General features: G+C 46.0%; 1 protein-coding gene across 16 annotated transcripts in view; it reads left to right on the top strand.

Annotated features, from left to right (window-relative positions):
- Nucleotides 1-22615, top strand: part of rims2a (regulating synaptic membrane exocytosis 2a) — a 165701-nt gene that overhangs the window by 52641 nt on the left and 90445 nt on the right. For 9 of the 16 annotated variants that reach the window (XM_031576510.2, XM_031576502.2, XM_031576500.2 and 6 more), the window contains 11 exons: nt 4132-4325; nt 7637-7756; nt 11114-11213; nt 11637-11760; nt 12592-12638; nt 13100-13212; nt 16269-16316; nt 18826-18956; nt 20063-20255; nt 21145-21298; nt 22187-22213. In XM_031576510.2, coding sequence (XP_031432370.1) covers nt 4132-4325; nt 7637-7756; nt 11114-11213; nt 11637-11760; nt 12592-12638; nt 13100-13212; nt 16269-16316; nt 18826-18956; nt 20063-20255; nt 21145-21298; nt 22187-22213 — 1251 coding nt within the window. Of the gene's footprint in view, nt 1-3844; nt 3913-4131; nt 4326-7636; nt 7757-11113; nt 11214-11636; nt 11761-12591; nt 12639-13099; nt 13213-16268; nt 16317-18825; nt 18957-20062; nt 20256-21144; nt 21299-22186; nt 22214-22615 lie in introns of all 16 variants that reach the window. The other 7 variants (XM_031576497.2, XM_031576505.2, XM_031576501.2 and 4 more) reach the window with 7 other exon arrangements.

The following is a 22615-nucleotide window of genomic DNA, read 5'->3' as shown; positions in this document are numbered from 1 at the left end:
TGAGGAGATCCTGGCTGTCTGCCTTGCTTTTAACTGAGGTCCGATCAGTAGCACAGCTCTCAGACCACCACTTTGTTTCCCTACAGGTCTAATAAATGATTCAGAGAGGGAGTGTGTGTGTGTGTGTGTGTCACTGATGTTGCTCCCACCCCACACCCCCCTGTGTGAGGGCAGCGAGTGGTGAGAGAGTGGTGTGGGCTTTAGCCCCAAGGCATCGTGGGATAGTGGTGGTGTTGGAGGGTAGTTCTCATAGATCCAGCTCCTGTTGAGTGAAGGCTCTCTGCTGATTTAGTATGACGGTCCTCTGCCTCCTCAGCTCTCTTCCTTATTGATCGTCAGACAGAGGGGTAGCTAGGAGAGGGGGAGAGAGAGAAAGAGAGAGGAGGAGAGAGAGAGAGAGAGAAAGAAGGCTAAGGAGGAGAAAAAGTGAAAGTGAAACTGAGGGAATGAGGAAAGTAGAGAGAGAGAGAGAGACAGAGAGAGAGACAGAGAGAGAGACAGAGAGAGAGACGGAGAGAGAGACAGAGAGAGCAGAAAGCAAGCAAGAAAGACAGAGAGAGAGAGAGACATTAGAGAAGGACCAGATGGGAGGTGAGGAATGCAAGTGACTACGAGTTTAAGTGAGAGACGGGGAGGGGGTGAGGAAAAGGGAGATTAGGGTAGACAGAGGGATTTTCAAAGAAGGTGTGATGGAAAGGAGAGTGAGGGACAAAAGTTGAAGAGGTAACATGTAGTCTGCAAAAATGGCCAACCCCACCTCTGACTCATAGTGTCTTTGGCAGGAGGATAATGCTAACCCTTGCTCTCTTCCATCTTTCTCGGGGTGAGTGTAAGCGTATGATGTGATAGGCTAGCATTGTGCTGAAGTTCTTAAAGGGGTTGAGGGCCAGGTTGGGATTGATATCCTGGTTTTTAGTGACCATGGGGTCCTTGCAGCCTGAACGTGGAGCCCTCGTTGTTGTAATAGAGGTGTGTCTGTACATTTGCAAAACAGGGAAAGATGTATACAGTGTTTCTCTCTCTCGCTCTCTCTGTGTCTGTGTGTCTCTCTCTCTCACTCTCTCTCTCTTTATCTGCCCAGGTCCCCCTTCTTTTCAAAGCGTAGTAAAAACAGCATCAATAATTAATGATCCAATTAATAGTTTACACTGGGATTTTATTGAGTTGTCAGAGTGATGGAGAGGCCGCCGGGCCTGGAGCCTGTGCAACGTTTGGGTCTGATTCAGCACTCTGACCCCTCTCTGCACACACACACACACACACACACACACACACACACACACACACACACGTGGACGCACACACCCATACACGCATACACGTGCAGACACACAGACATGCATACACACACACACACACACACACACACACACTCTCTCTTTCACACACGTACTGTATACATGCACGTATATACGGTCCTTTATTTGATTCCACATTTTCATGTATCAAATGTTCGTATGTTCGTAATGTATCAAATCACATAATCAAACACACAGAAGAAGCGCGCACACACACACACACACACACACACAGGAATACACACACACACACACACACACAGAAACACACACACACAGAAACACACACAGAAACACACACACACACACACACACAGAAACACACACACACACAGAAACACACACACACACACACACACACACGGCTCCCTGCTCCCCACAGTGCTTGTTCTCATCCATCCCTCTTCAACACTCACACAGCAGCTCAGAGAGGGGGAGTGAAGGAGCGAGCGAGAGAAAGAGAGAGAGATGGTGGGGTAGACAGAAGGGGAGAGAGAGAGCGGGAGAGAGAGAGAGAGTGTGAGTGGGAGAAGATAGAGCAGGCCAGGTGGGTAGAGCCTGGGGCTTGAGCCAGGAACTCTGTGCAGAACAAGAGAAGGAGGTGTGGGCAGAAACAGAGTTGAAGACTAGAGGGTGGGTTACGGGTACTTACTCAGAAAAGCCTTTACAGCCAGATGGGTGATCACATACAGCGTGTGTAGGTGGGACTTCTAAAAACTGACAGAAAACTCTCACACTCTAGTCTCTAGATGTCCCCCCTCTTGTGTGTGTGTGTGTGTGTGTGTGTGTGTGTGTGTGTGTGTGTGTTTAGAACCAGAACGAAAAGGATTTCTCACACAGAGGCTCCTCAGTGTGGGTTTTATCTGCGCCTGTCTCTGTTGTCCTATATAGGGCCTGTATTATTGGCCAAAATCAGATGCCTCTGTCAGCCATGATTATGACCTTGATGGTGAAAGCAGGAGAAACTGGGTGAAGTTGGCGAAAGGGATGCCACCTGACCCATGCTTTGGACCAAGCGTTCCATGTGTCCCCTCTCAGCTCCCGTACCATGTGTCCCCTCTCAGCTCCCGTACCATGTGTCCCCTCTCAGCTCCCGTACCATGTGTCCCCTCTCAGCTCCCGTACCTCAGCGGTACTGGGCTCCTCCTTGCCGTGCACACATGGCCTAACACCACAGCTGCCCTCCAATGAATGTGACACTTGGCATCTGGGAGATGCGCATCGCCAATCAGAGCATGAAATACACTGTTGGGAGTCTGTCTGCACAGCATTTGCAGGAAGAGGAGTGGAGGAGAGAGAGAGAGAGAGAGAGAGAGAGAGAGAGAGAGAGAGAGAGAGAGAGAGAGGGAGAGAGAGAAAACAGCATCTGCCATATCTGCTGGCCACAGACAGATGAGACGAACGACAGATAGAGACGATCGGCTGCCTGACGCGGAATTGATTCTCCCGAGCGAGTGGAGTCAAGAGGGACAGTTTGTTAGCCAAACACAGATACCATCAAGCGTGACTCCTTCGAAAATAGCCAGCCAAAACGCCCTCCCCCCTCCACACACACACACACACACACACACACACACCCGTCCCACGCAACTTGTCTCATTCTTGCTCCCACCTCCTCACTTTCTCGTTTGAATCTCGTATCCCACATGGCGCAGTCTGGCCCTCTCCAGCTGTTCAGGGACCGGAGCACGTGCTAATACCTGGTGAGCTAACCACATTAGACCGGAGCACGTGCTAATACCTGGTGAGCTAACCACTCAGGGCCTCAGGCGTCTCGTGGGACCCTGGAGCAGGGCTTGGGTGGAGCCCTGTTGATGTCTCCATATTCCAGGTAGTCACTTTGTCCCAGCGCATTAGTATGTTCACTCACTTTTCTGGAGAGATGATGTGATAGAATTGGAGGACTGGACTGGCTTCATAGTCAGTCTCCTTTGTACTCTTTTCAAGTGTACATACTTTTCATACAGTTCATACTTGTAATTGTTAAGCGTTAGTCTATGTTTCCAATAACTACTTGTCCTTGCGCCTGGATCAGGGTTAGGTCTAATGTTGGAGTTAGCAGCGTGAACTATTTTGTACTTTAATGATTTATTCTATGTTTAAGTACAACTGATATGACGTCAGACCTTTAGTTGTCTCAAGAATTAGTGAACTCAGATGTAAGACGGTAGTGAATAAAGTGTAGCCACTGTAGCCGCTGGGCAGTTTTAGGGACGACAAACAAGTTTTCTCTTCCTCCGCTAGAATCGGTGAATTGCTGTAACAAATGGAATAATGATGGTCATGCATTTTACTTTACAGAGGGAACCAGCTCTGCCTGAACTGTATGTGTGTATATGTGTGCGGAAGGGTGTGTGTGTGTGTTGGATGTTGGTGCTAATTTTGTATGTATATGCTGTTGGCAGGTGAGGATGTGACTGTGTGCAGATGTATGTTTAAGCGCTCCTTTCCATGCGTGTGTGTGTGTGTGTGTGTGTGTGTGTGTGTGTGTGTGTCCATGTGAGTGTATCCATATGTACAACTGTGTATGTGTGTGACCTTCACAGGAGACTTGGATGGCCACTGGTGGGACCATGCGACGTGGCATAGCAACGAGGCCTCCTCAATGTCTTTGGTGAGACATGCGGAGCCAAGCAACCTTCCCTTCTCCACCTCCCCCCCTGCTCTCTCTCTCTCTCTCTCTCTCTCTCTGTCTCTCTCTCTCTCTCTCTCTCTCTCTCTCTCTCTCTCAGAGGCCCTTTGTCATTTCATGGTTCCTTTGGTTTATTTACACCTCTGCATGTCTTTTTCTTCCTTTCTTTCTTTTCTCCTGTTTTTTATTCCACAACTGTAGGGAACAGTCAAAGGGGAAAAAGAAAAACTATTGAGCAGTCTCCCTCCTTATCTGAGGGACAAAAGAAAATGGTGCGCTTTGGGGGCCACTCGTTCGAGGAGGATGCCGAGTGGTGCGAACCCCTCATTAAAGACTCGGGCGTTGATACTTGCAGTAGTACCACACTAAACGAAGAGCATAGCCATAGTGAGAAGGTACTGGGACCCTGTCTGGCTTGCTTTTTTTTTTCTTTTTTTCTTTTTTTTAATTGGTTTTTGTTTGTAAATCGTGCTCTTGTTTGGTTTCTTTATTTTGTTATTTTGGGTTTTTTTTTGTTGGTGTTTTTTCTTGCCGTGTTGCTTGTCAGTAAGTGAGCTGTTGATTTGGTTTGGTTTGGTAGATTAATTTACTCTTGGTACTCTCTTTTTTTCTCGGAATATCAAGACTTTTTTTTTTTTTTTTTCATTTCTAGTTTATGGTGTTTTTTTTCTTCTTTTTTGTCGGTCTATGTTTCTTTTTGTGAGCCAGTGCCCGTGCTCTTTGCTGGGTGTGGTGGAGAGAGGAGGTGGAGAGAGGAGGTGGAGAGTTCTTTCTGGCTTGCACTGTGGTTTGCATCCTGGCAACTGTTGCTTTGATACTTTTTTCTCGAGATTCCCCTCCCCACCATCACTCCCTCAAATCAAAGAGCATCCATACACAACTCGACTGTCTGTTTGCACCCTAGGAATGATGGCCCCTGGATGCATGTGGGGAGTCTCTCTCTCTCACTCACTCACTCTCTCTCTCTCTCACTCTCACTCTCTCTCTCTCTCTCTCACTCGTTCTCCTTCTCTCTCCCTTTCTCTCTCTCTCTCTCTCTCTCTTTCTCTCTCTCAGGGGCAGATGTACAATCACGTTAGCGACCCTTTTAGGTGTAATTTCATCACAATGCGCGCCTAAATACATGACATGGTATATGATAACAGACCGCACACGGCTAAAACCTACAGGAGCACAGAATGGCAAGACGCGCTCTTCTGACTTAAATGCATTTGTGGGAGGCTCGTGGGAAAAGTGGGCGTTATGGCCATATGATGGGTGGAGAAGCTAAAGGTGTGACGGATTACGTGTTCCGTGTTCTGTTTTGCGGTGAAATATTTCTGCCTTATGAAAGCAGGTGTAGGCGCGTGGATAGGAGAAACTTCCAGAAACAATGGAATCAGTATTCTGAGCACCAGCAAACTTTTGTTTGCCTTTCCTTGTCTTGCCATCACCTTTTTCACTTCATCCACTAGTGAATTAGTGTGTTATTGCGACACAAATAGTCAGAGTATTTTTTGAGTGGTGTAGAATTACTGCCCTGTATTATCTCCCTGTTTGATGACATCTTATTAGCATATACGTCTATTTCCTTATCGCGAAACATTTGACACTTTGTAATGTCGGTCGGCGGTTCCATGATTCCATTAAACTGCGCCCAGGATTGAAAAATACAGTTCAGTTGCAGGCGTCAAAAATGAGTTTGTTAGATCGAGTTCTAATTAGTTAGAATCAGTTAGAAGGCGGTGGCGTGTGTTGATTATACTATGAGCCGCAGGTTTAGTGCGTTCTCATCGAATGATAAGGTGGCGTGTGTTGAGTATACTATCAGCCGCAGGTTTAGTGCATTCTCATCGAATGATAAGGTGGCGTGTGTTGATTATACTATCAGCCGCAGGTTTAGTGCATTCTCATCGAATGATAATGCACAGCAAGCGCTTCATGTGGAGTGGCCGAGTCACTGTTTCTGCTGCGCTCTCTAACGTACGTACATCTGCCCCTCAGTTCATGCTGGTCTTTGCCATGTTCGATCGCCATGCTAATATGCTAATAGCACAGGGATGCCCCCCCCCCCCCCCCTTCACTGGCCTCCACCTGCTCTGCACTGCACCTCTGCACTGCACCTCTCAACGCCATTATGACCCCCCCAGCTCCTTAGGAACGTTCTGGAAACAACACAGAGAACACTCGCACTCGCACTTTTTCCAGAGAGGGTTGGATTGGTTTGTTTTTGAAGTTCGAAATGAACTTCATTCGATTTTATTTTCCCATTTAATTTAATTTTAGTTTTTTTTGGCACAGACAAAGTTATGTTTCTCTTTTTTCCCTTCCACTGTCACATAGCTGTGGTATTTGTTTTCTTTTCTGTATCTTTTCTTCAATACCTTGTCATGCTGTCCATCACTTTTTTGCATGTACATGTGGGTGTCAGTGTTTGTTTTTCTTTGCGTTCTCCATCACTCCTTTGCTGTAGGTAACCTCATTGGCTTTCTGTCCCCCCCCCCTCCCCTCCTCCATTCCATGTGCTTCCTGTTGTTCCACCTGAGGGCGTGTGCCTCTGAGGGCGGCAGGCAGGGCGGTGGAGTGGGCTGGAGGCGGAGGCTGGGGAAAGGGTTGGACGTAGAGGCAGAGATGGAGGTGGAGATATGTCGGGGGTGGGGGGATGGGTGGGTGGGGTTCAGTGGGGTGCATTGTGAGTGGGAAATGAGACGAAGGTCCTCTGTATACCACCCACAACCCCCTTATGCACTCTTCCTCCTCCTCTCTACTCCGTCCTCTCCGCTGCGCTCCAGTTCCCTCCATCAGGCTCTGGCGGGGTGGGGGCTTTGCTGAAGGGGGGGGGGGGTCGGGGTGCATGTCACTCTCTTATACCATCACACAAGCTCTGCTTCCTAAACAGCCGGCTCAAACCAGAGGATCATTGAAACTTGAACATAAGTTTGAGGATCACGATTGGCCTGTTTTGCCTGTCATGCTCTGAGGACTGAGATGAGGTATTTAATGTCTTATAGGAAAATGTTCAGGTATTGTGCTGTTAATTTAGCAATCACCTGTCAGTGTATTATATCATCTCTGTTTATTTTATTTAATTTGATATGATATTAATTTATCCATATTATGTGCCTGCCAGATTGCCCTAGCGATTGTTCAGTCAGTCCGGCTGTTTTAGTGCACTCTCCTCGGGTGGCAAATCCCCAAAATCACCTAGACCCATTTGACTCTTTTTCATCAGGATCGCTTTCTTTGTCTTGAATATGGATGAAAGGTATTTACTAAAATAAGCCGGTTGGCAAGACCACAAAAATTAATACGAGGCTTAGAGCCGTCCTGTCTGAAATCATCTAATTTGGCTGTGGGCTAATCCCTGGAGATTATAATGTTGCGTAACCACAGGAAGAGAGAAAGTTAGGTGGCAATGATAATCCAGAATGTCACGGAAGCGAAAAAGCGGAGCTTGTGTGATTGCTCTTTTTTTTAGGCGGGGGGGGGAATCAGTCCTGAAGAAACTCCCCCACCCCTTCACTGTCACTGCCATGGCTGTTGTGTTTTTGTTGGCTGAGCTCAACTGGAAGCGTGTGTGTGTATGTTTGTGCCTGTGTATGTGTGTATGATTGTGTGTGTGTGTGTGTGAGAGAGAGAGAGAGAGAGAGAGTGAGTGCAAAAGAGATAGAGAGAGAGAGAGTGCGGGTTGTAAAACAAAAGGCTTGTTGTTGCTTTGACCCCTTAGCACCCGGTGACTTGGCAGCCGTCTAAAGACGGGGAGCGTCTGATCGGGAGGATCCTGCTGAACAAGCGGCTAAAGGACGGGAGCGTGCCCCGCGACTCCGGAGCACTGCTGGGTCTTAAGGTGAGACGCCCCGCTCCAACTCCCCCAACCCCTAACCCCCCCCAGCCCCCACGGCATAGAACCCTCACTGCCTCTCCATGACCCACCACCTGGGATTAGGAGTTGGTCCATGCATTCAGTCTGCAGGAAAACTACCCCATGTCATCTTACCCTCAGCTGGGCTGGAGAGAGCTGAAAACTACCCCATGTCATCTTACACTCAGCTGGGCTAGAGAGAGCTGAAAACTACCCCATGTCATTGTAGGTGAAATTGGTACCCGCCTCACATGGGAGTACCAGACTATGTAGGTAACTTACCCTGTGAGCAGGAGCCGGGTGAATGTGGGTGCAATTGTGTGTAAATTGTGATACCGTCTTTGCGAGGGCCACCAAGACACACTGGTGCTGTCCTTGCAACAGCAACAATATGTTGGTAATCTCACCCGATTGGACAGGCATCAACCATTCAACACAAAGGCAGATCAGTTAAGTTGAACACCTAGGGGGCGCCACACAAAGTGTAGTGTCCTCCACGTGGTCAAAATAATGATAATCCACAAATCAGTCTCGTTAAACATATCAGTCTCATAAAATATATTATACTATCAATTTGGAACTCCGATTAATAATTCAATTATTAACTACAACCAAAGTTACCTTACCAATAGTATAGTTGAAGGTCATTAGAATTCTGAATAGAAGAGGTTGGCAACGTCCATTCTTGTGCAACATTAAATAAACCAGCGTATATAAATCAAAGTATTTATTCACACAATGATACGAAAATAACACACAATATGTAATCTAGCTAAATGTAACTAACCAATGAATTGAAGGAATGTGGGGATGTGTGTGTGAGCTGGTGAGCTCGGGGTTGCGCTGTTAGGAGCGCGCCAGAAAGAATGTGTGTGTGTGTTCCTTTGTCTGATCACCGTAGTTCCGCGTGCATGTGTGTGCACGTACGCGAACATACATGTGATGTGAACAAGGACGAGCCTATATGCAGCGCGAAGTTCGAGTATTCTCTTCGCGTGTGAGGCTATGTGAAGGCCAATGTATGTGTAATCGTGCGCGATTAAGATGCCATGTTAGGAAAGAGGGAAATGGTTAGTGATGCATGCAAGACTCGATGTGTCTGAGAAGCAATCCTAACGATAACCCTTAGATGGTGTGGCGAAGCCAACTACCAGCTAACAATGAACATATATATCACAGTTACGTTCAGTAAACAAAACATATGAAACACATGAACAATGGCATGTAAACAGTCTTATGCTTAGCCAGGTTGTGAATAGCTAGGATAGCTAAATGCCCAGTTAATGTCAGTTACCAGTCCTTTGGGAAAAGTGTTGGGCTGGTCCGACGTGGATAAGGCAGAGAAGGGATGATGCCGTCCGTAAATGGAGAAAGTTGTCCTTGCTGTGATGTCTGTGTCCCTGCAGTTTAGATCGGAGGATTTGATCGCTCAGAACGTTGCAGTCTGCCTTTTGTTCCCGTTGTGTGGAGTTAGCTAGCAGGTCTATCGTTAGCTGCTTTCGCTAAACTTACTGCGTCTCACTTATCAGTTCGGTGACTGAAATCTTAGGCATATGTCGGCCGTAAGAAGTGAGAACAAAGAGAGTAGTTCTTCACCGTGTGCAGGCGATGCCTGAGGTGAGAGGAGGTCAAAGAGGCTTGCTCCTCGGTCGAGGCCGGGAGGGAGAGCTGAAGAGGTCCTGGCCAGGTGGGCGCCGACAGAGAGAGAGTCACATCTGGGGAGATGCGGCTATTATCCACGCTCAGGTGGGCGTGGTTAAGAAAAGCATCAGGTTACATTTTTATGACAGGTAAAACCTGACGTAGTTTCCGGGGGAACCCATAGACAAGTTACTGATTAAAGTCAACCACAATGGACGAATTCCAGTGTACCTACATCATCTTACCCTCAGCTGGACTGAAACTCTGCCAGTTTATTCATGCATTCAGTTTCCCCAAAAATTCTCTCTTTACCAGGTTTCCTCACAAACACCTCTAGCTGTCGCTCATTTCCATCTCTGTTATGGTTCCAAAATGAGTAGTGCCTTACCATGAATATACAACATATAATGACCTCATGTGCAACACTTTCCCATATCGTTAATATCTTCAATAATGCGACACCAAAAGTGAAATATCTTTTTTGATGGGGGTACCTTATGAGCTATGAGGTCAGAGCCCAGTTCTGTTTCTTGCCCTTGTTCCTCGCCTACAGTGCAAGAACCCGTCAGAATCAACCCAGTTAGTTAATCAGTCTGTTTCAATGTCAGCAGTCATTTTAACTGGCTTCTTATCACAGCAGTCATGACCTGATTTTCCCTTTGGAAATTCCACTAGTTGTATCGAGACGTAATGCCGCTGATCATTACTCGTCCAATAATGTTAGCATCTAGAAGAAGTCTTTTCCTTTTCAAAGCTATGGAGTTTGTAATGTATACCAGCCCTTTCAAACGGTACTACTGCTCGTTATATTGAGTGTAGAAATACTACATGAGGAAGCCCCCCCCTGAGTCTGCCTCCCCATTTGGAGAGTGATGCTGGCCGTGAGAGAGGAATGATGGGGTGGCACCACTACTGTTCCAGAGATATGACTGAATAGCTGTGCGTTTGTGTATGTGACTCTTCATGTTTTACTACAGTGCTATCGCACAAACAAACAAACACACACACACACACACACACACACACACACACACACACACACACACACACACCGACACACACACACACCCCTACGGCTCTGCTGCGCTTCCAGTTATGTAAAGCCATTTCATTTAGACCCCCCCATCTCTCTTTCCCAGCGTAATCTCCTTTTGTGTGTTAGTACAGGGACTCCATTAACAGGGATTTTATTTGTATGATGTTCAAAAGAGGGAGATAGGTTCATGAGCTTGTGAGACGCCAGCCTCTCCCCCTCCAGGCCTTTTGAGCATTTCAGCACCATGGACAGCGGCATGGGGACCCTTTTTAGCATTTCAGCACCAGGGACAGCGGCTCAGGAACTACACAGAACGGAAGCAGACCTTACACGTTTATAATATGGCATGGGGAACTAAACAGAACTGGACATTCAGAACCGTTTTTTTCTGACTTATTTTTACATGACTATAAATTGATCAAATAGATTTTCCCAGACAAGGAATTTGTCTGGGTGATGTGGTGCAAAGTGAAGAAACTAGTGAAGACTGTGTAATACATTTTAACTGAACACATTTAGCCACACTATAAGAGGTGTGTGCATGAACAAGAAGGTGTTAGTTCTTCGTGTGTGTGTGTGTGTGTGTGTGTGTGTGTGTGTGTGTGTGTGTGTTGTGATTTGTGATGCCTCTTCATCTGTGGGTCTGTTCTCTGTGTGATCTACAGGTGGTGGGTGGCAAGATGACAGGATCAGGTAGACTATGCGCTTTCATCACCAAAGTGAGGAAAGGAAGCTTAGCGGACACCGTTGGTCACCTTAGACCAGGTATACACACACACACACACACACACACACACACACACACACACACACACACACACACACACACACAAATGTTCACTTTAAACAGTATGTCTTAATGCACAGATAATAATCTTTTAACATTTTAATTGATTAGCCATAGTCACTCTGTTTCACACGTCAATAACTTTAATACTCGTCTATATATGGTAAATCTAAATATACACATTGCAAATCTCCGTCTAAAAATGTTCCGCAAACTTTTCATGTGTCATCTGGGAGTTTTTTTTACCCACAGGAAGTGCCTGTGCCTTCTGTACTCCGAGACATTTTTCTTTTCCTTGTTCAGCCTTTGCCCAGCACCTATGTATGTACCTACACTGGTGGCCTGGGAGAGAGGCGTGGGTGGGAGTAGGTTGTTGCATAACTGCTCCTTTTGTGTTCCAGGTGACCAGGTTCTGGAGTGGAACGGCAGGATATTACAAGGAGCCACTTTTAAAGAAGTTTACAATATCATTCTAGAATCAAAGCCCGAGCCTCAGGTGGAACTAGTGGTCTCGCGACCCATTGGGTGAGTCCTCGCGGTCGATAGCTCGAAGATAACGTATATCTTTAGGCTGTAAACAGTACAGAATACAGGACAGTAGTTCATATAACTATATATAGTTGTACTGTATATCTTTATTGATTTATTTTAACAATCATTCAGTCACACCAATAAAGGTAATGTCACGTCTCACATCGCTAGTTTAATCATTAATAAGTGAATAGTTGTTTATTTCATATGTGCAGTGTGCACATGTGAAATACACTGTGCAATACACATGTGCACACTGGGACGTTTAGTGAGAGCCTGTAGTCTGCTAGTGGTTGATAAACTGAGTGTCTGATCAAAACAGACTAAGATGCTTCACTCGAGGGTTTTCAGCACGACACATTTCCCATCATGCCTAATCGTCCTGCGGTCGCACAGCCGCCCTGTGCCGTGCGTGTGGTTAGCCCCCAAAACTCTCTGTTTGTGAAGCGTCCTCCTCACAAGCTCCTGGGCTGTCGTCCGTTCCCATATCTGATCTGTGTTGTAATGCAGAGTGAACTGCCAGGAGAATGAAGACTAATGTGGTGCTTAGGGTCATTTAAACCCCATGCTCTCTGCATTAACTCTAATTGATCCCGCTCGCCTCCGTCTCTCTTTCTCTCTCTGTCTCTTTCCATTTCTCTTTCTCTCTCTCTCACCCCCTCCCTCTCTCTCTCTCTCTCTCTCTCGCTCCATCTCTTTCCATTTCCCTCTCTCTCTCTCTCCCTCTCTCTCTCTCTCTCTCTCTCTCTCTCTATCCATCTCTTTCCATTTCCCTCTCTCTCTCTCTCCCTCTCTCTCTCTCTCCCTCTCTTTCTCTCACTGCAGAGATATTCCAAGGATACCAGACAGCACACACGCACAACTGGAATCAAGTGAGTAGAGTGGAGTCCATGCTGCATCAGCTGTTCCTGTGTAAAGAAGCACGCTTTCTGAGAAGCAGATTTATTCTGTCATTCTCTGGGATCTTTTGGTCATGTAACCTTCTTATCTCCGTGTCACTCAGCCTTTCCCAGTGTTTAAGTCCCTGTTTTAATGCGTTTCATGCTGTGCTGTTCTTAATCTTTGAGTACCTATCACAGTGAGTGAAGAGAGTTATTGATACGACTCCATAATTGTGATCAAGTGAATAAAGTAGAACGTTTCACAGGATCGGGTTGCTAGCTCACAAAATGATCTCGTTCTCTCTTCTTCCCTTCTTCCCTGTGATCTCTTTCTCTCTTCTTCTCTTCTTCCCTGTGATCTCTTTCTCTCTTCTTCCCCTTCTCCCTGTGATCTCTTTCTCTCTTCTTCTCTTCTTCTCTTCTTCCCGGTGTCGGTCTCGGTTGCTCTTCAGGTTCGAGCTCGTTCGAGTCGCAGAAGATGGACCGGCCCTCCATCTCCGTCACGTCTCCCATGAGCTCTGGGATGCTGCGAGACGCCCCTCAATACTTGTCTGGACAGCTCTCAGTGAGTACCCACAATGCATCATTGCTGCTGCTGCGTGTGGACACAGAGAGAAAAAGGTCCCCTTGATTAATGGCCGTAGTGTGTTCTTTAATAATGCTGCATCCGAAGTATAAACAAAGTCATCAAGTAAAGTATAAACTTGTCTTCCCCACTCACCAAATACCCTGTAATACAGTGGCGTAGCGGGTGTTTTGGCCGCCCTGTGCGGTAGCCAAATTCGCCGCCCTCCTTCATATCAAGGAGGATTTCCTACTGGTGCGAATTTTTGTTATTGTTGTCAATATATGACTTTGAAGCTCCGCGAGTCTTTGTCCTAGCGTCATAAAAAGAACATCCCCCGAAACCTTGAATCTTCTTCTGTGTACAGAAAAATAATAATAATTAGCACTTTGTAAGGAGAATAGAACTAAAATCTATTTCATTTTCTGAGTGACAAAACAGCTGCTAACGAAATGCATGGTAAAGAAGGCGGTGAGGACAAACGTATCCACTTTGAGCTGGTTGCTATGGTTACCTAGTTATACTAGTTACCTAGTTATGCTAGCTAATTAGCTAGCTAAGGAAATTTGTAATAACCTTAAACGTATTAAATGGAAGAGTTCCATTTACATAAAATGATAGCTAGTTATCTAGCTGATGTTATAGTCTCCTCGATTTAACTGATCAAATTATAATACGGAGAAGGTCGAAACCCTCAGGGTGCCTGTGCAACTTTGTATGAAAGAGTTCATATTCATGAGTTCATATTGACACATATTAACACGAAGAGTTAAGCCAGCGCATGTATTACCTTACCTATTTGTGTGTAAAGAATGCTGATATGAAATATGAAAACAACCAGTAGAAACATCTGTGTATAATGTTCTTCAAAAACTTAGGATACCCTGCTTGAAAATGTTGCAGAATGCAGTCCAGAAGTACAATTTGGCACTAAACACAGAGACGTTCCACCAAGAGTTTCACACGCGCAGGTCACGGGAGATTGTTTACAAGCTGTCGAACTAATACGTTGCAAAGTGGACCCTAGGGAGACCGCGCCACTACAAAACAGCCCCATATTCTAAATTCGGCCATTTGGGAAAACAACTATTATCAAAAAATTACAGCAAAAAAGAAAATCACAAGAAAGTAATACAATTATAGTATTGGCCGCCCCCATTCGATTGGCCGCCCCCATTCGATTGGCCGCCCTGTGCGGTCCGCACACCCCGCACACCCCACGCTACGCCACTGCTGTAATACCCTTTGTTGTGAGTTACTTTATACTGTGTAGAACAACAGTAGAATTACTGAATTATATAGAATCTTTATTCATAGATTGCCTTGTTATTTACTTGTTAGGTGTTGTGTCATTACTGTGTATCGGCCCCTTTGCCCTGCTTAAATCCACATAGTAATGTTTGAGACTGAGATCAGCACAGCGGTGCAGCACCGCCAGCATCTCTGGTGCTCCACTGGTCCCAGGGCAGCCAGCCGGTGGTGTTGTTATCACCTGATGAGGGGCTGTTAGAAAATGTGCAAACACAGGCAAGGGGGGAGCGGGAGACAGGGAGAGGGGAACATCGGCGACACGACTGCGGGAAGAGTCCTTGGCCCGGCTCCACGGGCGTCAGTCTCCCGGCCTGGACGCGGCCCAGCACCTCCGGAGAGTAATGGATGGCTGCGTCGCCTCGTGCCTCCGTGTAGCTCATTGTCTCTCTGTAAAGATATCCTCTCAGGGGAGGGCGAGACGGAGCGACAGGTGGTTGCTCCCGGTGACAAGCGCCAGGCTAGATTACACGGCAGTTCAGTGTCACTTTAGGCCGTCTAAGATGTTGCGGTTCTTAAGGAAATTGAGGCAGAATGGATGAGTGCGGCTGTGGTAACGACAGTGCGTTTGGACTGCTGTCGTCTCGAGAGGTAACACAATACGTGGTCGAGAGTCAGCTGAGACTTGTTTTCGTTTATTACGATATAGTATAGTAGTTTATTATGAATAGTTTAATATATCGTTTGCTATGATATATTGCATATAAATGAGACATGTTTATACATGAAATCTGTACATTATTTATTTTTATTTAAACATTCAGCAGGAGTGCATCTTAATAGCCTTTAGAGTTAAAACATGGCTGAGAACGCATTCCTGTGACTATTGGAACTTTGAGAAATTGAACTTGACATTCCGCTCAAAGACCGCTCAAAAGGAATGGTCAACAATCACAATCAAAACTGAGCTTTTCACTTTAACCTCTCGGAGCACGTCTCCCGTGAAATGCATCATATTTCCCCTGAACGTCTGAAGCGCTCGGAGGGACCTTGGGAGATGCTTACAGTGCGCCTGTGTTAAAAAGACGGTAGTCTGAAAAGGCAGCGCGGTTGGATTGCTCTCCCGTGGTGAGTCACAGGACCCCGCAGCTAACTCTTTTGTTAGCGACAGGAACGCGCTCGCAGTCACTCAATGGCCAAACTGGCGTCACTCTGACGCAGAGACACGGGGAAGTTCTCTCAGGCACCACAAGAGCAGGTGGAGCGAAGCAAGAAAATTAACTGGGGGGTTGGGGGGGGGGGGGTTGAGTGTGTGTGTGCTGTGCGTGTGGGTGGTGTGGGTGTGTGTGTGTGTGGGGGGGGCTGATGAGTCATCAGGAAGTCTTGTTATGGAGTGCGATCTCTGTGGGGATTGGGAGTGGCATGGCTTCCAGGAGGCCTCCGCCAAGACATCCAAACAATAACCCGTAATAACTCATTTGGGGATGCAAATATATGCAAATGGCCAAGTTTGGAAGAGAGAGAGAAAATAAGCAGCACAGTGGCAGGATCTCCCCTGAGAGAGGGAAAGAGAGAGAGAGAGAGAGAGAGAGAGAGCTGAGGGCTGGATGGTGTGTGTGAAAGAGAGAGAGAAAGAGAGCGAGAGAGAGAGGGCTGGATGGTGTGTGTGTGTGTGTGTGTGTGTGTGTGTGTGTGTGTGTGTGTGAGAAAAGTGTCCTTTTGGGGGTTTCAGGTTTTATTGCAATTCTTTTTTTTCCCTCTTTCCTTTTTTTTCTCCCACCCTTTCGTTTAATGTTGCCTCCACCTAGAGCCAAAGCCTTAGTAGAAGAAGTTCGCCTTCTGCCCCTAGGGTGCAGGTAATGGAGCCTGTCTGGAAGACAGCCTTTTCTCCTCAGTCTCTTCTTCTCTCTTCTTCCGTACCTTCTTCACTCAATCGCTTCTAGTTTGGAAAATGCGGAGATGTGACTGCATCCCTATTATTAAATATTATTATTAGTTGTATTATTATTAGTATTAGTATTATCATTATTATTTGTATTATTATTTTTGTTATTATTGTTCTTTAATTCTTATATTAACCATCTTTAATCACTTTGATGAGACCCTGGGTCTGTTTGCATGACTAACCGAGTTATAAACTTAAAAGAGGCCCTCAACTATTGCCAACCTACACAACTCATCTTTTCATCATGGCGTCTTAAATTGTTCACACATGTTCTCTTCTGAGGCCCTTTGTGTGGCCTATAGTCGGCTCTCTTGTGGAACCGTGGCAATGGTAGATGGCCCCTATTTAAAAGTTTTAGCGTTACAGTGTTCTGTGGGACAGATAAACAAGGTTTTTCCACGTAACACGAAACTGTACCGACTCCTGATACTCCTCACCTATGAGGCAGGGTTGGACTTAAATGTCTCACACTGTGGCGGCCAACAGCCCCTGGTGCCAAGGGCCAGGACAGAGACCGAGGCCTGCAGCCTGGGCTCATCAGTGGTCTCTCTTATGGTCTCTATTTTCTGCTAAAAGTATAAATACCTCACATAGCCATACGCGAGGAATTCGGCTTGGGCAGATATTAACGTACTGAACTGCAGACAACATCAATATGTGGAGCAACAGTTTCGTGCTGCAAGGGCAGGAAACAGTTTACTGTCCCCGTTAGAAAGCAGACTGCATTTTCCACTGAAGCACAGAGGCTGGTTTGTCATGGTGAAAAAGCAAATTGTACCTTATTCCTGTGGAAAACCGAGGGACCAGGAGTCCGCCCTGCGATGACTCGTCTTTTTGGGGGACCCGGGATTTACACTAAATACTTCCACTGGATATAAGAGGACTTATCTCTGCACGCAGATCACACACATACTGTACAAGTACTGGATATAGGAGGACTTATCTCTACACGGTAATCACACACATACTGTACACGTGGCTAGATTAAAAAACAACAACCTTGGCATATGTATGTCATGTCTATGTATCACAATGCACATTTTCATGAATAGACAGACAACATGATAAGTCTGTGTACCATAGATTACTGCCAGCCCAACATGCTCACTTCTAAAGACCCATGAGTAGTGGTAGCAAGCGACAGCATTAGCACCCAACATGCTCACTTCTAAAGACCCATGATTAGTGGTAGCTAGCGAAACCGTTAGCATGTTCACTTATAAAGACCCATGAGTAGTGGTAGCAAGCGACACCGTTAGCAAGCCTTCCTGGAGGACAGAGGAGTGCCCTTCAAAAAGTCTCAGGGGGTTTATGTGGCCTGTGCCATTAATGTACAGCATGTGTCCTCTATGGCTTAATGCTCTACCTAGCCCAGGTGATGGAGAATGACGATTTAAAGTCGAGCTAGCTGCATTCTCTCCCCTCAGCAGGAGGGGTGGGTATAACAAATATAAAACAACAACTACTAAGTCTCCAGACAGTTTTCTCTTTTATCTGACGTAGTACAGCCGTCACGTGAGGTGTGAGCAAAGTAAGTGTATTGTTCCTTGCCACTTCCTTGCCACACTCCCCCTCACTGTCACATACACTATGGTACAATTTGTTTGACCTGAATCCCGTTGTTACAGATACTCTGCTTTTGTTTCCTCGACACGGTGAATGCTTTGTCTTGCTTCTGCTGCATGACCTGCCATTAAGAGCACAGTGCCAAAAAACAAACAAACAAACAAACAAACAATTCAAAAATAAAAACAAGCGGAAATGTTTGTACCGACTGGTGCAGAACCGTTTCCTTTCCGTGCGCACTGCACAAGCAAGTATGGGCAAGAGCTTAGAAGTGCTCTCTGGCTTCAGTGCTTGCAGTAGATGAAGTCAGTTTAGCCATCTCTCTCTCTCTCTCTTTGGTCTTCTAAGCACGCTCTTGTTTTGTCCATACTTCTGACCGGCGGGCGAGTGTCATTGCCTTCTCATGCACCACGGCATGATCATCTTGATTGATAAAGCTGTAGAAATGTATTTACTGTCTTTGCTGGTACTGCAATAGCAGGTTGGTATGAGCGCTGATACTTTAGAATTGGACACACACACACACACACACACACACACACACACACAAAGTTGTAATGAAGTGTTTGCCTATACTAAAACACTTGAAAGGGCCTAATGGTACTGTACCTGTTAAATGTTATTAGATTAATTTGGTCAGTTTGGCAACTTGCACCAATGGCCATGTGTATCATCTATCAATAATTAACTATATTAATGTGTGCATAGTGTTGGCCTATGACATAGATCATATGTTACCCACAGCAGCAGATTTTTAATTGATCACTTGTGCCTACACATCTCAAAGAGGACCCATGGTTCTCTCCTTCTCACTGTGGGAAAGGATGTCATTCCTCGCTCTGGTGTCCCTGCAGGTCAAACTCTGGTATGACAAGGTGGGCCATCAGCTCATCGTCACCATCCTGGGAGCCAAGGATCTGCCTCCCAGGGAGGACGACCGGCCCAGGAACCCCTACGTCAAAATCTTCTTCCTCCCCGACAGAAGGTAAGGGTAGGGGCAGTTACCACGCTACGCTAACATCTCCCTGTTTTCAGTCAGAGCAAGTTATGCAGCAGGTGAGCTAGGGAAGAATACGGTGTCCGTGTTGTGCTGTGCTGTGCTGTGCTGTGCTGTGTTGTGTTGTGTTGTCGAGTGCATTGTGTGTTGTAGCCCTGCAGCACCATATTGATATTCTTTTGGCTCAGTTGAAAAGGAGCCTGTGTCTACCTAAAGAAGAACTAGAAAAAACATACTTCCCAGACAGCAGTCAGTGGATCCCAATGGATCTTAGCCTGATCTGGTGCTAGACATGGGGCAGTCTGGTGCAGTCTGGTGCAGACAGGGGGCAGTCTGGGGCAGACATGGGGCAGTCTGGGGCAGTCTGGTGCAGACAGGGGGCAGTCTGGGGCAGACATGGGGCAGTCTGGGGCAGTCTGGGGCAGTCATGGGGCAGTCTGGGGCAGACATGGGGGCAGTCTGGGGCAGATGGAGTCTGGAGTGAGTTGCTATCTGGGTTTGAGCTGGCAGGAGAGGAGTAGTGGTGTTTGTAATGGTGCTCGATGTGTCTGTTGTCTGTTCTGACATTGACAAGGTTTGACAAGAGTTTTCACTTAACAGAGGAGCTTGTAGTGTCAATCAGGCTGGTCATGGTATCATAGCAGATTAAGTTTGCTTTATTGCCATGGAATGCTGTGAAATGTACCAAAATATCATAGTAATGTTTTTTTTTAAGAGTTTGGTGAAGTTTGGCCTTTGTTCAGTTAGAAAGGTTATTGAAGGCACCCTCAAAAGAACATCCTCTTGTTCGTAGGTGTTATAGTTGCCTGTAGGCAAACTTTGACATACTTCTTACAACCCTCTAAACCTATATTGTATTTACCCTTGAAGAGCAAAAATATGGTATTGATTGGTTACCTAAAAGGAAATATAGGAAGAACCATCTGAAGAGGCAAGTGGCCCCTTCAAGAGAGCCAGTCGCTTGGTTTGCGAACACTTTATTGGCAATGCCCCTACTGCAGATTGTGTGCATAGTGGTTGTTCTTGTTGTTGTTGCTATTGTTGTTTTTGCCACCCTTCCGATTGTACGCTACCATGGTGGTAAATAAAAACAGTTTGAATTATTGTTCCTCCAGTGACAAAAGCAAAAGAAGAACAAAAACGGTAAAGAAATCTTTAGAGCCCAAGTGGAACCAGACCTTTATGTACTCGCCCGTGCACCGGCGGGAGTTCCGCGAGCGCATGCTGGAGGTCACGCTCTGGGACCAGGCCCGTGTGCGCGAGGAGGAGAGCCAGTTCCTCGGGGAGGTGAGCCATGACACACAGGTTTCACACACACACATATATATAGTCACACATGACACACATGACACACATGACACACATGACACACAGACACACACACACTCTGTATGAAGCTGTTAAAATTATGAGACTATGGCTCATCATTCATAAATTATGATTATTTAGCAGTGTATTGATGTGACAGGGTATAGCTCACTTTTTTCATCACATCTACATCAGACTTTTGTTTCGTTTTTGTGCGGGGATGATAGCTAAACAGTGTTGTATAGTTTTGTACAGTTGGTCTAGGCTGAAGTGTAGAAAACATGGAGGAGGTTGTTCTCTAAGAGCATGAAGTGTCATTCTACTATCAGTGAATCCACAGTCAATCATGTCTATGAGAATCAAATGTCTTCATGTGTTTTTACAGTAGATTTAGTTCTCAGTGAATCCACAGTCAATCATGTCTATGAGAATCAAATGTCTTCATGTGTTTTTACAGTAGATTTAGTTCTCAGTGAATCCACAGTCAATCATGTCTATGAGAATCAAATGTCTTCATGTGTTTTTACAGTAGATTTAGTTCTCAGTGAATCCACAGTCAATCATGTCTATGAGAATCAAATGTCTTCATGTGTTTTTACAGTAGATTTAGTTCTCAGTGAATCCACAGTCAATCATGTCTATGAGAATCAAATGTCTTCATGTGTTTTTACAGTTGATTTAGTTCAAGTAATAACTGTGATTTTTCTGCATGTGCATGCGTGCGTGTGTGTGTCTGCATGCTATTCTGTATGTATGTGCATGTGTGTGTGTGTGTGTGTGTGTGTGTCTCTGTGTGTGTGTGTGTGTGTGTGTGTGTGTGTGTGTGTCTCTGTGTGTGTGTGTCTCTGTGTGTGTGTGTTCTGTGTAGATCCTGATCGAGCTGGAGACGGCGCTGATGGACGACGAGCCCCACTGGTACAAGATGCAGACGCACGACTCGTCCTCCATGCCCCTGCCCAACCCCTCGCCCCACGTCCAGAGGAGAGCCCTGCACGGAGACAGCCCCACACGCCGCCTCCAGAGTACGTCTCCACACCCCAGCTCTCCTTTCCTCGGTCCTTATCTATCTTTCTTTCTCTCTCTCTCTCTCTCTCTCTCTCTCTCTCTCTCTCTCTCTCTCTCTCCAACTCTTTCTCTCTCTCTCTTTCTCTCCAACTCTTTCTCTCTCTCTCTAACTCTCTCTCTCACTCTCTCTCTCTCTCTCTTTCTCTCTCTCTCTCTCCAACTCTTTCTCTCTCTCTCTCTTCAACTCTCTCGCTCTCGCATACATTTTCTGTCTGTGTCCATTGGTCCGTAGCTTTTTCTTTCTTGTCTTCTCTCTGTCTCTGTCGTTCTTCCTCTGTTTCTCCGTCTCATTATGTTGTTGTTCGTTGTGTTCTCTCTTTGGCAGCCCTGTCTTCAGCACTTGTCACTCTTACCCTCAGCAGACCAACATTATTGTTTATAACCTATGTCTGTCTGTGCGCAGTGGATGCAGTTGTGCACGAGTGATTATTGGTTATAACTCATGTCTGTCTGTGCACACCTCTTTAATGTAGAATCCTAGTGTGTTATTGCACGTATTCTGAATAGCTCTGAATAGAAGAGTATGCACTGTGTTTCAGATGAAGGTTCCTCAACCTTTTTAGCAGTGTATATATATCCTGTATAAGTCCTGTCTAGTGTGTAAGACAGCCATACACTACTGCAGCTCTCTAGTCAGTAGGTAGTTAGTTTCTCCTTTAAGTCAAAATAACTTTTTAGTTTTAATACTCGGAAAGAGCATTTGTGCAGTGAATGATATGGTAATACTTTCATAGTGATAACATTATTATAGTGGTAAAGCCAAAGCCCAATTAAAAAAAAGGAAACCAGAAATGTTTTATATGGTGTTATGTTTCACCTTTGATTTCCACCCATTACTTTGACAGACAAAGGGCCGTACTCGTACAGCTCAGGTAAAGACCTCTGCATGCACAGAGACCTTCTGAGTGTGCTCTCCAGCTTATTGGTATTGCCATCCTCTCTCCCTCCTTCCACCTCTGTTCAGACAAAAAAAGAAAAATCCAAAATGTTGAATACATTTGCCTTCTGTTTTTTTTGTTAGCTCTCCCTACAGTTCCCTGTGATTTCTCCTGCTCTGTATTCAAAGTGTTCCGCTGCTGGCCTGCTCTCTTAACCGCAAACCCCTAAGGCTCTACAATCAGGCGAACCTTTTCCTGGACTAGCCCCTTTTTTTCCCCAGAAGGCAGTTCTACATAGAGTCCGAACGAGCTCCACCATTTCCCCCTGTGTGGCTTTGTACCGTTTTGTGCCGTTGACCAGCTGCCCCACCCACACCAAAAGCAGTGCTGGCTTTC

Source organism: Clupea harengus, chromosome 11 (assembly GCF_900700415.2).
Source record: "Clupea harengus chromosome 11, Ch_v2.0.2, whole genome shotgun sequence".
In the NCBI taxonomy this organism is placed as follows: Eukaryota; Metazoa; Chordata; class Actinopteri; order Clupeiformes; family Clupeidae; genus Clupea; species Clupea harengus.
The sequence above is the reverse complement of the archived record's forward strand: the minus strand, read 5'-3'. Positions and strand labels throughout refer to the sequence as shown.